This window comes from Helianthus annuus, chromosome 3 (assembly GCF_002127325.2).
Source record: "Helianthus annuus cultivar XRQ/B chromosome 3, HanXRQr2.0-SUNRISE, whole genome shotgun sequence".
Taxonomy (NCBI): domain Eukaryota; kingdom Viridiplantae; phylum Streptophyta; class Magnoliopsida; order Asterales; family Asteraceae; genus Helianthus; species Helianthus annuus.
Window position 1 is genome coordinate 133051960 of NC_035435.2, and position 12499 is coordinate 133064458.

At 34.3% G+C, this 12499-nt stretch overlaps 1 protein-coding gene across 3 annotated transcripts; it reads right to left on the reverse strand.

Annotated features, from left to right (window-relative positions):
- Window positions 1-4870: 4870 nt before the first annotated feature.
- On the reverse strand, window positions 4871-11892 carry LOC110929672. 3 transcript variants are annotated; one of them, XM_035988473.1, is made up of 4 exons: window positions 11625-11892; window positions 11060-11115; window positions 8446-10267; window positions 4871-7954 (listed from the first exon to the last, which is right to left on the reverse strand). In XM_035988473.1, the coding sequence occupies exon 3, from the start codon at window positions 10265-10267 to the stop codon at window positions 8981-8983; it is 1287 nt and encodes a 428-aa protein (XP_035844366.1). In that variant the 5' UTR covers window positions 11060-11115; window positions 11625-11892; the 3' UTR covers window positions 4871-7954; window positions 8446-8980. The 3 variants fall into 3 exon arrangements, with proteins under 3 accessions (XP_035844366.1, XP_035844368.1, XP_035844367.1); XM_035988475.1 differs by lacking the exon at window positions 11060-11115; XM_035988474.1 differs by lacking the exons at window positions 11060-11115; window positions 11625-11892 and having other exon boundaries at window positions 8446-11054.
- Between the last annotated feature and the right edge of the window lie 607 nt (window positions 11893-12499).

Genomic DNA, 12499 nt, shown 5'->3' on the forward strand with positions numbered 1-12499 from the left:
GTCATCACTTGACGTTAGCATCAAATAAAAGAGAAAAAAGAAACAAAAATCCACATCATCACGGTTACCTATGAAATTGATGAAAGAACCCTTAATTTTAGTGAAGAATGAATGTGGAATGACCTGATTGGAACACTTTTGAAACTTGAGTGACCTAATTGGAACACTTTTGAAACTTGGTTACTATTCTACAAAGTTACCCATTATTATTATTATTAGTATTATTATATTTTTTTTCTACTAAATACTAAATATTATGTTAAGACCGGTTTTGACTCCGAAACGATTGCGAACCGAACGTGTGACGTGCAGAATCCATACACGAACGTGACCGAACACACGAGATCGTGATTCTATTAGAAATCTGATAACGTACAGCACCTTGAATCACGTACAAAGAACTTTATCTCTCTAGACTCTCTCTCTAGATCTCATGCTCTCCAAAGCTCCAAATGCCAAAAGTCTTAAACTCTAAGCCTTAGAGTTCTATTTATAGGCCAAGGGGTTATAAGGAAGTTCACCTTATTTACAGATATGCCACCTTGCCTTTCTTATCTAAATATTACAATATAAAGAAAGTTTTCTTCAGTTTCTGCTACGGACTCGTATTGACGAAGGCGATAGACATAAATGCACCAACAGACTCCCCCTTGGATATTGCCGCAGTCAATCTCGTAGCGTCTTGTCTTTCTCTCTCTCTTTGAGTCTTCTTGAAGCTTTAACACGCTTTCTTCAACGTAGACTCCCTCTTGCTTGAACAGAATCCTGTGGATCTGTCTTCAGCTTCAGCTCCCCCTTAGTGTAGACTCTTTTCTTCATCAGGCTCCCCCTTTCATCAAGCTTTCGTGCTTTTGGGATCGACACCTGGTTTTCCAGATACAAGCTCCTTCAGGATAGTTACATGGCTCCTTGAATCCACGCTTCCTCTTGCATTGAGCTCGTCTTCAGACTCCCCCTTAAACTCGGCTGTCGGGATCGTAGTCTGGTACAACATCTGCAAATCTCAAACGTTTATAAGTAACAACTATTTTGAACATTCAATTGTCCAGGAATTGTAACCTGGCTCTATTAAACTTTCTAAATCAAGATCCTGGCTTTAAGATATAATAATATGAATATATCCAGAAATACTTGATTCACTCCCCCTATCAACAATCTTCATAGATTTGGCAGTTTTAAGCAAACAGGATCGAAAACTAGCTCTATTACATTACATTTTAACAGTTTAAGAATCCAAATCCTTCATGGTTAATCATCCAAGTCCAACTTAATGACCTTGAAGATATCACAAACTGTTTTCGATTTTTGATTTTAAAACTACAAGTTTCAAATTAATGAACTTGATTTATTTTCAGAAACACAATCAGCATACTAGATTTTGAAACTTAGCATCCCAGACATCGGTTGTCAAAAATAAAGCAGAAATCAAAATCTTTTTGTATTTTTCTGAAACATAAAGCAATAAAGAAATATTTACAAACAAATTTACAGACAATATTTTTTGTTTGAGTTCGCGTTAGAGGATCATATCAGTTTATGACAAATCACTAGTACCGTTGAGCTTTAAACACTTTAAGTTCTAAACGATTCACTTAGATTGTCAATATACTGATCCACTTAAATTTTCACACAAACTTCAATTGATTCGAGATACGAAATTAGTGTTTTAAGAACTTAAACTTATTCGCGTGTCACACCTCAGAATATACTCCCGTATCAAAATTCCCTAGATTCAGTCTTACAGGTGAGTATACCAATTTGATATCTGTATCTGGGTTAGTGCGAGACCTTGAGAGCTCAGGTATGAACTTCCATTCAGTCAAATAGATGAAGGCTTGACTTTAGGTGTGTTCCCTTTAGGGAATCTTTTTTTCAACTACAATTGGTTTATATCTTTCGATATTTTTCAATTTTTGTGCAGAGGGTAAGTTTTAAAAGCACGTAAAGTATTATACGAGGTCTAGGTCATTGCTTCCGCAAAATCAGAAGACTAGGTATAATACCCCAGATATCAAACAGTATAAAGACCTAGTATCTCAGAATCAGACAATCTCTCAAACAAGATTTCGGGGGTTACCCATATATCCGAGAGATGTTCCCCACGAGATAAGTAAAGTATTGATATTTAGGTTTATATCTCGAAAACAATCTACTAAGCGTGTAAAAACCTACTGGCATATCATCAGTGAGACCGTTTATCACAATTAACATTCCATTTCTTTAGCGTACTGTGATTGTCTACTGATGTACTATCATTTACTCTTTTTTACACAAAAAAACTCTTTTTCATTTTCTCATGTTTTTGTCGTTTTTCAATATTTTTCAATTCAAAATGAGTTTTGTGCTTTTTCAAATTTTCTAATGTTTTTGTATTTTCAAAATTCTTACTCCCCCTAAAATCCAAAACATTTAAAATAAAATTTGACAAACCGACATTGATAGCTTCGTCTCGTTATCCATTTATGCTTTTCATGCACTGATTTTGCAGAAAATATAATGTACCCCCATGATTTACAACACATTGATATTTTACAGTTTGAAAACCGTTTTTCAATCTTGTGAAATTAATCATGTTTGTTCAGCCGTGAGGGTTTCGGCATATTCAAGTAACAAATTTTTGTAATTTTTTTTCGAATTTTTGCAAATTTAAAAACAAACATATTTTTGGTTTTTCAAATTTTGACAAACTAAAAACATATTTTTTTTATTTTTAAATTTTCGATTTTTAGGGTTTTTGAAATATTGTTTATTTATGTATAGAAATCAAACAAACTCCCTGTTTAACCATCGCAGGGATCAGCAGCCTCTTCCTCTCGTGCCAGGCTGCTTCGACACTCCTCTTGATGACATTCGGTTGTCTTCGGAAGCAACTGCACATTCAATTTAATTCAATTACTTGAACAATTTGGTCCAGGTCTGTTTGACCTTAGGCATTTCAACACAATATGCTTCATTCAATCTTGGAAAATCTTTGTCATTTTGTACAAAGACTTTGTCAATTTTGACATCAACTTTTTCGTCATTCACAGAAACAATTTGTTTCTTAACAGACTATGTTTGACCTTTTGGAGTCCCTCTTTTGTAAAAATGTGAGTCTTTTTGAACATTTTGATTCTGAACAAATTTGGTTTCCAAACTGTTGTGGTTTTGTTGCATCGGCATTTGTTCTCCAACTTTGTGTTGTTCTAAATCTGTGTGTGTGAGAATTCCAGGTCTGTCTAGAATCGAACCTATTCGGGTTTGATTTCCAAGTTTGATTTGAAACAAACTTGTTTGTGTTGTACCTCCAAGTATGTTTTGAATCAAATCTGGTTGACCTTTGTTTCACATTCTCAGATTTCTGTTTCTTAACATCATGAGACTTCTTTGTCGTCTCAACACCAACAGGTTTCAGATTTGGACACTTGCGAGCAAGATGTCCTGTTTGATCACATTTGAAACATGTTCTCTTTGACACATCTTTGACCTGTTGTTGTTGCCTTTTCTTTTGAACATAGAACTCTTCATTAGACTGTCGTCTAAATTGGAGTTCTTTCTCTTCTTCAGAACTTGTTCCATGAACAAAATTCATCTTTGCCTGATAATTTTGTTTTTCATTTTTATTCCAGTTTTGTTTCTTTTTATAACCCAAACCAGCTTTCATGTTTTTCTTATTAAAACCAGGTTTGTTATAAAAAGTTTTGTGACACTTTCTAGCAAACTTTGGAATCTCAGACTTTTCAATCTCAACCATCTTGAAAACTTTATCAATCTTTTCTGAAATCACATTCTGAATCGAGAAAACAATATCTAAGAATAATTTGTCCAATCCAATCATGGTATAAACCAATCCTTTTGAATCTTCATTCAAATTTTTCTCGGATTTTGAGTTTTTCAGATATTCTTCATGAAAACTACCTTCATTTTCATCTTGTGATTCAGATTTACCGGTTTCAACCGACTCTTCTTTCAACACACTTTCAACGACTTTACCTACCACCTCTGAATCACTAGAATCATCAGATTTGGAATAGGTTACGTCAATGTTATATGGCAATTGATCTACCATGTTGAAAGCTTTTTCGACCTTTCATCATCATAAAATGCAAACTTTTCTTGTGGAGGAACTTGATGATACTCAGAACCAATGCCCTTTTTGTTTTTCTCAGAATCATCATCACCCGGTTTTATGTTGAAAATTCTTTCAAGCACATATGATGACGCATGATAACTTTTTAACTTGTTGTTATCCTGTTCTAAATCAGCAATCTAACGCTTTAGCTTAGCAACATCCTCAATGTAAGAGTTTACAACTTGTTGCTTTATTGAATACTGTCGCTTAAGCGTACCAGTTGTTTCAGAACAGTATTTCAATCGTGATTGAACAAGTTTCATTTGACTCTTCACATCTTCATATGACTTTTTAGTAATGCGATAAGCCAATTTTATTGAATCATATTCTTTTTTCATTTCTTGACATGCGTTTTCTTTTTGCAAACACTCTTCTGTCATTTTTGAAACCTTTTCTTTCAAAATCTCATTTTCTTTTTCTAAGTTCTTGCATTTTTGTGTGAGCTTTTCGTCATTATCTTTCAAAATCTTTTCGTTTTCTCACATTTCTTTGCATTTATTTTTGAAAACTTATTCGATTTTAGCGAATTCAAGATTTCTTGTTCTGAATTTTTCATCTTTTTCAGTACAAGCTCTGCATGTTTCCATGCATTTCTTGCACTGTTCAACAATTTTTAAGATTTCAGATTCAGTATTTACCTTAGTGATTGGCACCTCGGTTTTTGCTGCAGTTTCTGTCTGATCAGCATTTTTCTTCTGTTTTTCTTCAATATCAACTTCATCACCAACATCACCAGCAACTTCCAAAATCTCATCCTTCACTTCTCTTTCTTCTTTCTTCTTAATTTCTTCTTCAACAACCTGCTGTTTTTCAGTAACAGCTTCTTTCACAACTTCTTCATTCACAACAACTTTTTCTTCCTTTTCTTTCACTTCTTCAGCCACCTTCTTCAACTCTTCTACCATACACTCAACATTTTTTCATTCTTGCTTCATCCCTCTTCCTCAAACTTGATATCATGGCATCTCTTATGATTTTATCCAGCCTTTTCACATATGTTTTATCTTTTTCAACATTTGAATAGTATTCGTCGGATCGAGGAATTACTAAAAGAACATCATCATGAACTATGTCACTCCTGTGGACAACAGGTTCACTATCTCTGTTGACATAACACTCTCGATTCTTGTCCCATCTTTTACTGCTGACATCATCTTCATACTCTTCTTGCATTTTATCCATTCTGTATCCCATTATACTTCTTTCTCTGGGAGTTTTCTCATTCAGAATCTCTTCTCTGGTTTTCTCCTTTATTTCAGCAACAAAAGCATAATGATCATGTTTTCTGTGAAGAATTTCTGCATCCTCCTTTGTTCTAATTTTGAATCAATAATCAATACGATCTTCTTCTGGAAGAATTTCACTCTAGTCATATCCTTCATCATCATGGAAAACTGCACAAGCTCTTGACTTTTCTTTTGTATTGTTTTCAATCAATTTTGGCTCTTCTTTGCTTCGGTGGTAGATCGCCTTTCGGTAATAATCATCATTGAAAGGATGTTCATTTCCATCAACTGCAGAATTATTGCATTCTCTCTTGAAATGACCTTTTTGCTTGCATTTGAAACATGTCACTTGGATTTATCAAATCCCAACTTAATTGACGGACCACTAATTGAATGTTTCCCAGTAATCTCCATATACCTCTGAGCTCTTCGGATGCAACTAGCTAGACACCAACGAATGTCAGTGAGTTCCATTTCTGCTGGGTCTATCTGGTCATAGTCTTCTTTGGTCAATTTAGAATTTCCAATTTTGCCTGCAACTAGACCTTCATATGATTCCAGAACAGATGCAAGGAAGCTTATTTGCTGCTTGGCAGAGTTAATGCTCATGGCAGGAGAATTCTTTAGTTTCAGAGCGATGTTGCAGAGAACTTCTTCTGATTCTTCAGGGTTTGCTTTTGAAGAAGATGAATGATATCCTGGATTGTAGCTTGATGAGCTTGTCTGTGATTCCTTTGTCTTCTCACCACTAAATGTTGTCTTTGGTGAATCACCAGCTTTCACCGAGGGTATGTTACCTTTGTAATAAAGACCAACATTCTGATGATGTGAAGAACTGCTCATCTTGCTTTGCTTTTTTAGCTCCAGTTCATGACTTTCAATTTTTTCTTTCAAAACATCAAGAGAAATTGTATCATATAGCACGTCATTTTTCAAAATAAAAACAAACGTTCGCCACTGATCAGCTCATGGTAACGCTTCTATGATTTTATCAATTATTTCCTCTCGTGTTTTAACAATACCAAACCTATCAAGTTCAATTTTCAAATGACAAAATCTTTCTATCATTTGTCGAACTGATTCACCTTTCAAGCTATCAAACAAATCAAATTCTTTCTTTAATAAAGCAATTTTATTTTTCTTGATTTGTTTACCCCCCTCAGCTTTAACCCGTAAAGCTTCCCAAACAGATTTTGATGACCCATCATGGTTAAGCAATGCAAAAATGTCATCTCTAATTGATGACTGGATCAAAGCAATCATTCTCTGTTCAGATGAGAATTCCTTTTTGTCCTCTATGGATAAGCTTTTGAGTGGGATTTCTTCGCCTTTATCATTGACAGGTCTATCATATCCAAATTCCAAACAAAACCAGCTCTCGTGCGCGTAAGCTTTTGCGCAGTTGATGAAACGTTCTTTCCACCAAGTGTAGTCCTCAATACTATCAAGCTTGGGCGGTTTTGAATGAGTTCCATAAAAGTTGTCATGATTAATGTTTTCATTGATCGCTTTTGTAATGAATTTCGGTGTGACAGTTGAGGTTTCGGAAGACTCGGACGTAAACGCCTTGTAAAACGTGTTGTAAAACTCTTCAGCCATGATGCTAACTCCTCGAATCACAACACCTTTTAATCACCTGAAACGAATCAGTTTAAAAATTATCAAACAACTTGAATCGGACAGGTACTCTGAACGAGTTGTTGTTCAATCAACTTTGTCAACTTTGGTGCGAAATGGATTTTGGTGCGAATTGAACTTTGATATGAATTGGACAGTTTAAAACTATCTGGACCAACTTCGTATGAACTGGTGAGATTTTAAGCAACCTGAGTTCAGTTTATGCGAACTGGTTCAAATGAACTGAACCTACAACCTGAATGATCACCTCATGTGACCTGAGTTCTATCGATCAACACTAATTAACAAATGATGTAACACCCCAACCCGGCTTGGGCTGACGTGTCACTTATACAGTACATCAGAGGTCAGAACATCATTCCATAAATTATAGAACTTTTCCATTATTTCAAAAAAGTCGAAATATTGTACAAAACATTTTAAACTTTTATGAAAATCCATGTGCGTCTTTATTCCCTTGAACCATTCATCCAAGCTTTCCTGAATATCCTTGCAACCTAACGTACATAAGAAGGCAAATGTACGCCTGAGTAAACGGGGTTTACTCAGTGGGACAACAACAATACAATATACATTTTCTTAACGATATCTATATATCAAACAATATATATAACATATTCAGTTAGTCACCTTCAGTGTGTCACATTCAGTAGTTCAATGCGTAGTCAGTTCACATTCAGTGCGTCACATAATCACTTTCAGTAGTTCACATTCAGTTTTTCAGTGCGTCACCTTTCGATGCGACACAATCAGTGCTTCAGTGTGTGATAATCAATATTTGCTAAAACAATATAACTAATATTTATATATAATAACACAAAATCTTGAAGATCACATAAACATAAAATAACAAATCTAAATCTCTAACTACGAGGTAGTAAAAACTTAAATTTGTGCACACAAGGTTGTTCAAGGGTCCGTACCTTAAGCGATGATCACAAACTGAGATAACAGATTACGTCTAGACAATCGTGAAATCCTACAATATTCGTTAATTCGTTAACGGGTATGTAAAATTCTTGAATTTATAATACATTTATTTTAATGTATGAAAATCTAAATTTTCTATAATGATTTATTTAAAGAATTATTCATTCTTATTATATTAATCTATTGCTTTACATATTTGAAAAGACACATTTATTAACATTTAATCATCATGTTTTATAATTATTTGATAAAAGAGTTATCTGCTAAAATATTAGAACAGTCAGAAGTCAAAACTATTTACCTTATCAAAACAATTTAATCATACGTATCTTAAAATAAACAATTAACGATGTAACTAATATTTATAGTATTTGAAATTTAAAAATCATATTACATGATTAGGTTATAACAAAGTTAATAATAAATCTGGCGTAGTTCAAAATATATAAAAGAAGCTTTCTAATATAACATTATTATGTTTTATTAATTATTTAATTATACATAAAATAGTATTAAAAACAACGAGTTTGATAATCATACCTTATTGCAGAAGGAAAGTTGCTAGAATAATACACAAGTGTGTGAGAAAATGAGATATCACTAGTTGGATTTTGAGATTGCGGTTTTGTACTTACGTTTTCTTTGTCAAGAAGAAACAAAATTATATAAATAAAAGTGTATGCATTAGAATTGTCCAGGTGTTGATACCTCAAAGAAAGTGGCAAAGAAGTGAGGCAACTAAGTGCCACATGCTTAATACAAGATAAGTATAATAATTTATGATTTTCATATATAATTTACTAATTAATCTAACTATATGTATTTTTTTTTTCGTTAGTTTTTTTTATATGAGTAATATTTTATTATTTAAAAATTCAGGTATTACAATACAACCCCTCTTAAAAATAAATTTCGTCCTCGAAATTTGCACAGTAACACATTTGTCAGTAATAGCAGCAAATTATATAAGAAAAGACAACATGTTTATTCGATACTTAGAAAAGTTCATACACTGAAAAGACAAGGTTCGAAAGCACAAGAGTATAATTTAAACAAGGGCAAATCCTTCATCTTGTTAAGGTTCGCGACCAATTACATCATACCCATGGTGTTCAGTTGGTTTGTTGTGAACCTTTAAAGCGAAAACCCTTCCGCCTCTATTAGCTGGTATAGCGTTCGCTCCAGTAGTAATCTTCTTTTCAGTATCCTTCGGGGGAAAGGGGCAATTCTGGATTGCATGTCCAGTTTGTTTACACCTGAAACAACCCCCTGTGAGTTTAAGGCATACTCCACCATGGGTCTTTCCGCATGTGGAGCATGGTTTTCGGGGTTGATTATGGGTTTGTGCAACGATCGCTTGGCTATTCTGGGGTGCAGGTGGGGAGTTCTGATTAGAACTTGTCTTCTGGTTTCCAGTGAGTGGGATTTGGGTGGAAGTTTGTCCAGTGGTTAACGCCAGATTTTTCAAGATGTCTCCACCATACTGAAGCTTCATAGTTCTGTTTGCTATTTCCAGATTTTGGACTGCATTAGCTACTTCAGTGATGTCTTTAAAGTCTTGGTTAACAACCAACCACTTAATACGTTCACATAATGCCCATTTAAATTTCCCGGCTTGCGCAGCTGGGGATCCAGCATTGGGTCCGACGAAGCTAGCAAGCCTCGTGAAACGCTCCATGAACTCAGTCATAGGTTCGTCCTCCCTTTGTTTGATGGATGCAAATTCTCGGATGTATTCATCACGGAAGGCAACCGGGAAATATTGTTGGAAGAACAGTGTTTTGAAACTGTCCCATGGAAGTGTAGCAGCGAACGTATCACCGCCTCTGGCATGTTTCACAGTATGCCACCAGGTTTGGGCGTTATCTTCCAGTTTGTACGCAGCCAACCTTGTTTTAAATTCATCGCCCACTCCTAGAACTTCGAAGATCTTCTCAATGTGAGCAATCCAATTTTGTGCTTCTATTGGTGTAGCTGCAACACTAAAGGATCTTGGTTGTTGTTTTTGAAACCTAGACAACCATTTGTGAATGTCAACAGTGGGTGGTGTAATTAGATCCTTCACATTCTTGCCTTTTGGTGGCGAATGTGGCGAATGTGGGGGAGTTGAAAAACAAGGAGGAGTTGGGGAACGAGAAGGAGTGGGAGGTGGTTGGGTGCTCCTTGCATCATTCATTTGCTGCATAACCGTTTGCATGAAATCAGGGAGTACTTCAGTGTGCATTTGTTGGGTGACAGTTTGAATCAGATTTGGGAGTAACCCCTCGACCGCACGTTGGACTGCATCATTAATCTTACGACGTCTAGAAGTCGTGCCAGAGCTACGTGAACTGCGTCGGTTAGTTCTTTTGACCGGAGACATCTATGAGAACATAGAAAAAGAGAAGGATGATAACAAATTTCTAGAGGGATAAAATTCTAGTTTGATGTCTACCCATTACCGCACAGGTTTTGTTTTTTAAAAATGTTTATCGACAGGAAAGAGCCTAAGCTCTGATACCATAACTGTAACACCCCAACCCGGCTTGGGCTGACGTGTCACTTATACAGTACATCAGAGGTCAGAACATCATTCCATAAATTATAGAACTTTTCCATTTTTTCAAAAAGTCGAAATATTGTACAAAACATTTTAAACTTTTATGAAAATTTAAACTTTTATGAAAATCCATGTGCGTCTTTATTCCCTTGAACCATTCATCCAAGCTTTCCTGAATATCCTTGCAACCTAACGTACATAAGAAGGCAAATGTACGCCTGAGTAAACGGGGTTTACTCAGTGGGACAACAACAATACAATATACATTTTCTTAACGATATCTATATATCAAACAATATATATAACATATTCAGTTAGTCACCTTCAGTGTGTCACATTCAGTAGTTCAATGCGTAGTCAGTTCACATTCAGTGCGTCACATAATCACTTTCAGTAGTTCACATTCAGTTTTTCAGTGCGTCACCTTTCGGTGCGACACAATCAGTGCTTCAGTGTGTGATAATCAATATTTGCTAAAACAATATAACTAATATTTATATATAATAACACAAAATCTTGAAGATCACATAAACATAAAATAACAAATCTAAATCTCTAACTACGAGGTAGTAAAAACTTAAATTTGTGCACACAAGGTTGTTTAAGGGTCCGTACCTTAAGCGATGATCACAAACTGAGATAACAGATTACGTCTAGACAATCGTGAAATCCTACAATATTCGTTAACTCGTTAAGGGGTATGTAAAATTCTTGAATTTATAATACATTTATTTTAATGTATGAAAATCTAAATTTTCTATAATGATTTATTTAAAGAATTATTCATTCTTATTATATTAATCTATTGCTTTACATATTTGAAAAGACACATTTATTAACATTTAGTAATATTTTACAAAATAATCATCATGTTTTATAATTATTTGATAAAAGAGTTATCTGCTAAAATATTAGAACAGTCAGAAGTCAAAACTATTTACCTTATCAAAACAATTTAATTATACGTATCTTAAAATAAACAATTAACGATGTAACTAATATTTATAGTATTTGAAATTTAAAAATCATATTACATGATTAGGTTATAACAAAGTTAATAATAAATCTGGCGTAGTTCAAAATATATAAAAGAAGCTTTCTAATATAACATTATTATGTTTTATTAATTATTTAATTATACATAAAATAGTATTAAAAACAACGAGTTTGATAATCATACCTTATTGCAGAAGGAAAGTTGCTAGAATAATACACAAGTGTGTGAGAAAATGAGATATCACTAGTTGGATTTTGAGATTGCGGTTTTGTACTTACGTTTTCTTTGTCAAGAAGAAACAAAATTATATAAATAAAAGTGTATGCATTAGAATTGTCCAGGTGTTGATACTTCAAAGAAAGTGGCAAAGAAGTGAGGCAACTAAGTGCCACATGCTTAATACAAGATAAGTATAATAATTTATGATTTTCATATATAATTTACTAATTAATCTAACTTTTTTTTTTTTTGAATGGCAAATTTGGATCACTGACGGACCACTGGAGTATCATCGTGCCACCAGCAGAACCACCCGATCATATCCATCCCCACAAGGCATAATGCCTATACACCAATTCAGGAGGAAACCCAATAAATATGGAAAAACCCCCTTTCAATTAATCTAACTATATGTATTTTTTTTTTCGTTAGTTTTTTTTATATGAGTAATATTTTATTATTTAAAAATTCAGGTATTACAAATGAACTTTGTAATCTGGATAGGGTGGTAGTTTGATCGACCCACCACTCGATTTATGGCACAAGACGACAAAATGCTTGGTCGATCGGGTGGCGGTTGACTTGTATCACCTCAACAATGAATTACAATTTCACTTGCAACAAGATATCATGTGGCCGACAACATCTCATGGGTCTCAATTATTAATGTGCTGACAATAGCTTTATCAATTCACATGCACTACACTGAGTTAATGGCCGACAATACTATTATCAATTCAATTTGATTGGGCCGATAACATATGAAGTCACATGGGCTGACTATACTTTCACTTGATTGGGCTGATACTCTTGAAACAATTAATTCTCACAAGAACTTA

Excerpts from the sequence above, each read along its gene's own strand:
- LOC110929672 (XM_035988475.1), bottom strand. The coding sequence starts at position 10,267 with ATGTCTCCGGTCAAAAGAACTAACCGACGCAGTTCACGTAGCTCTGGC.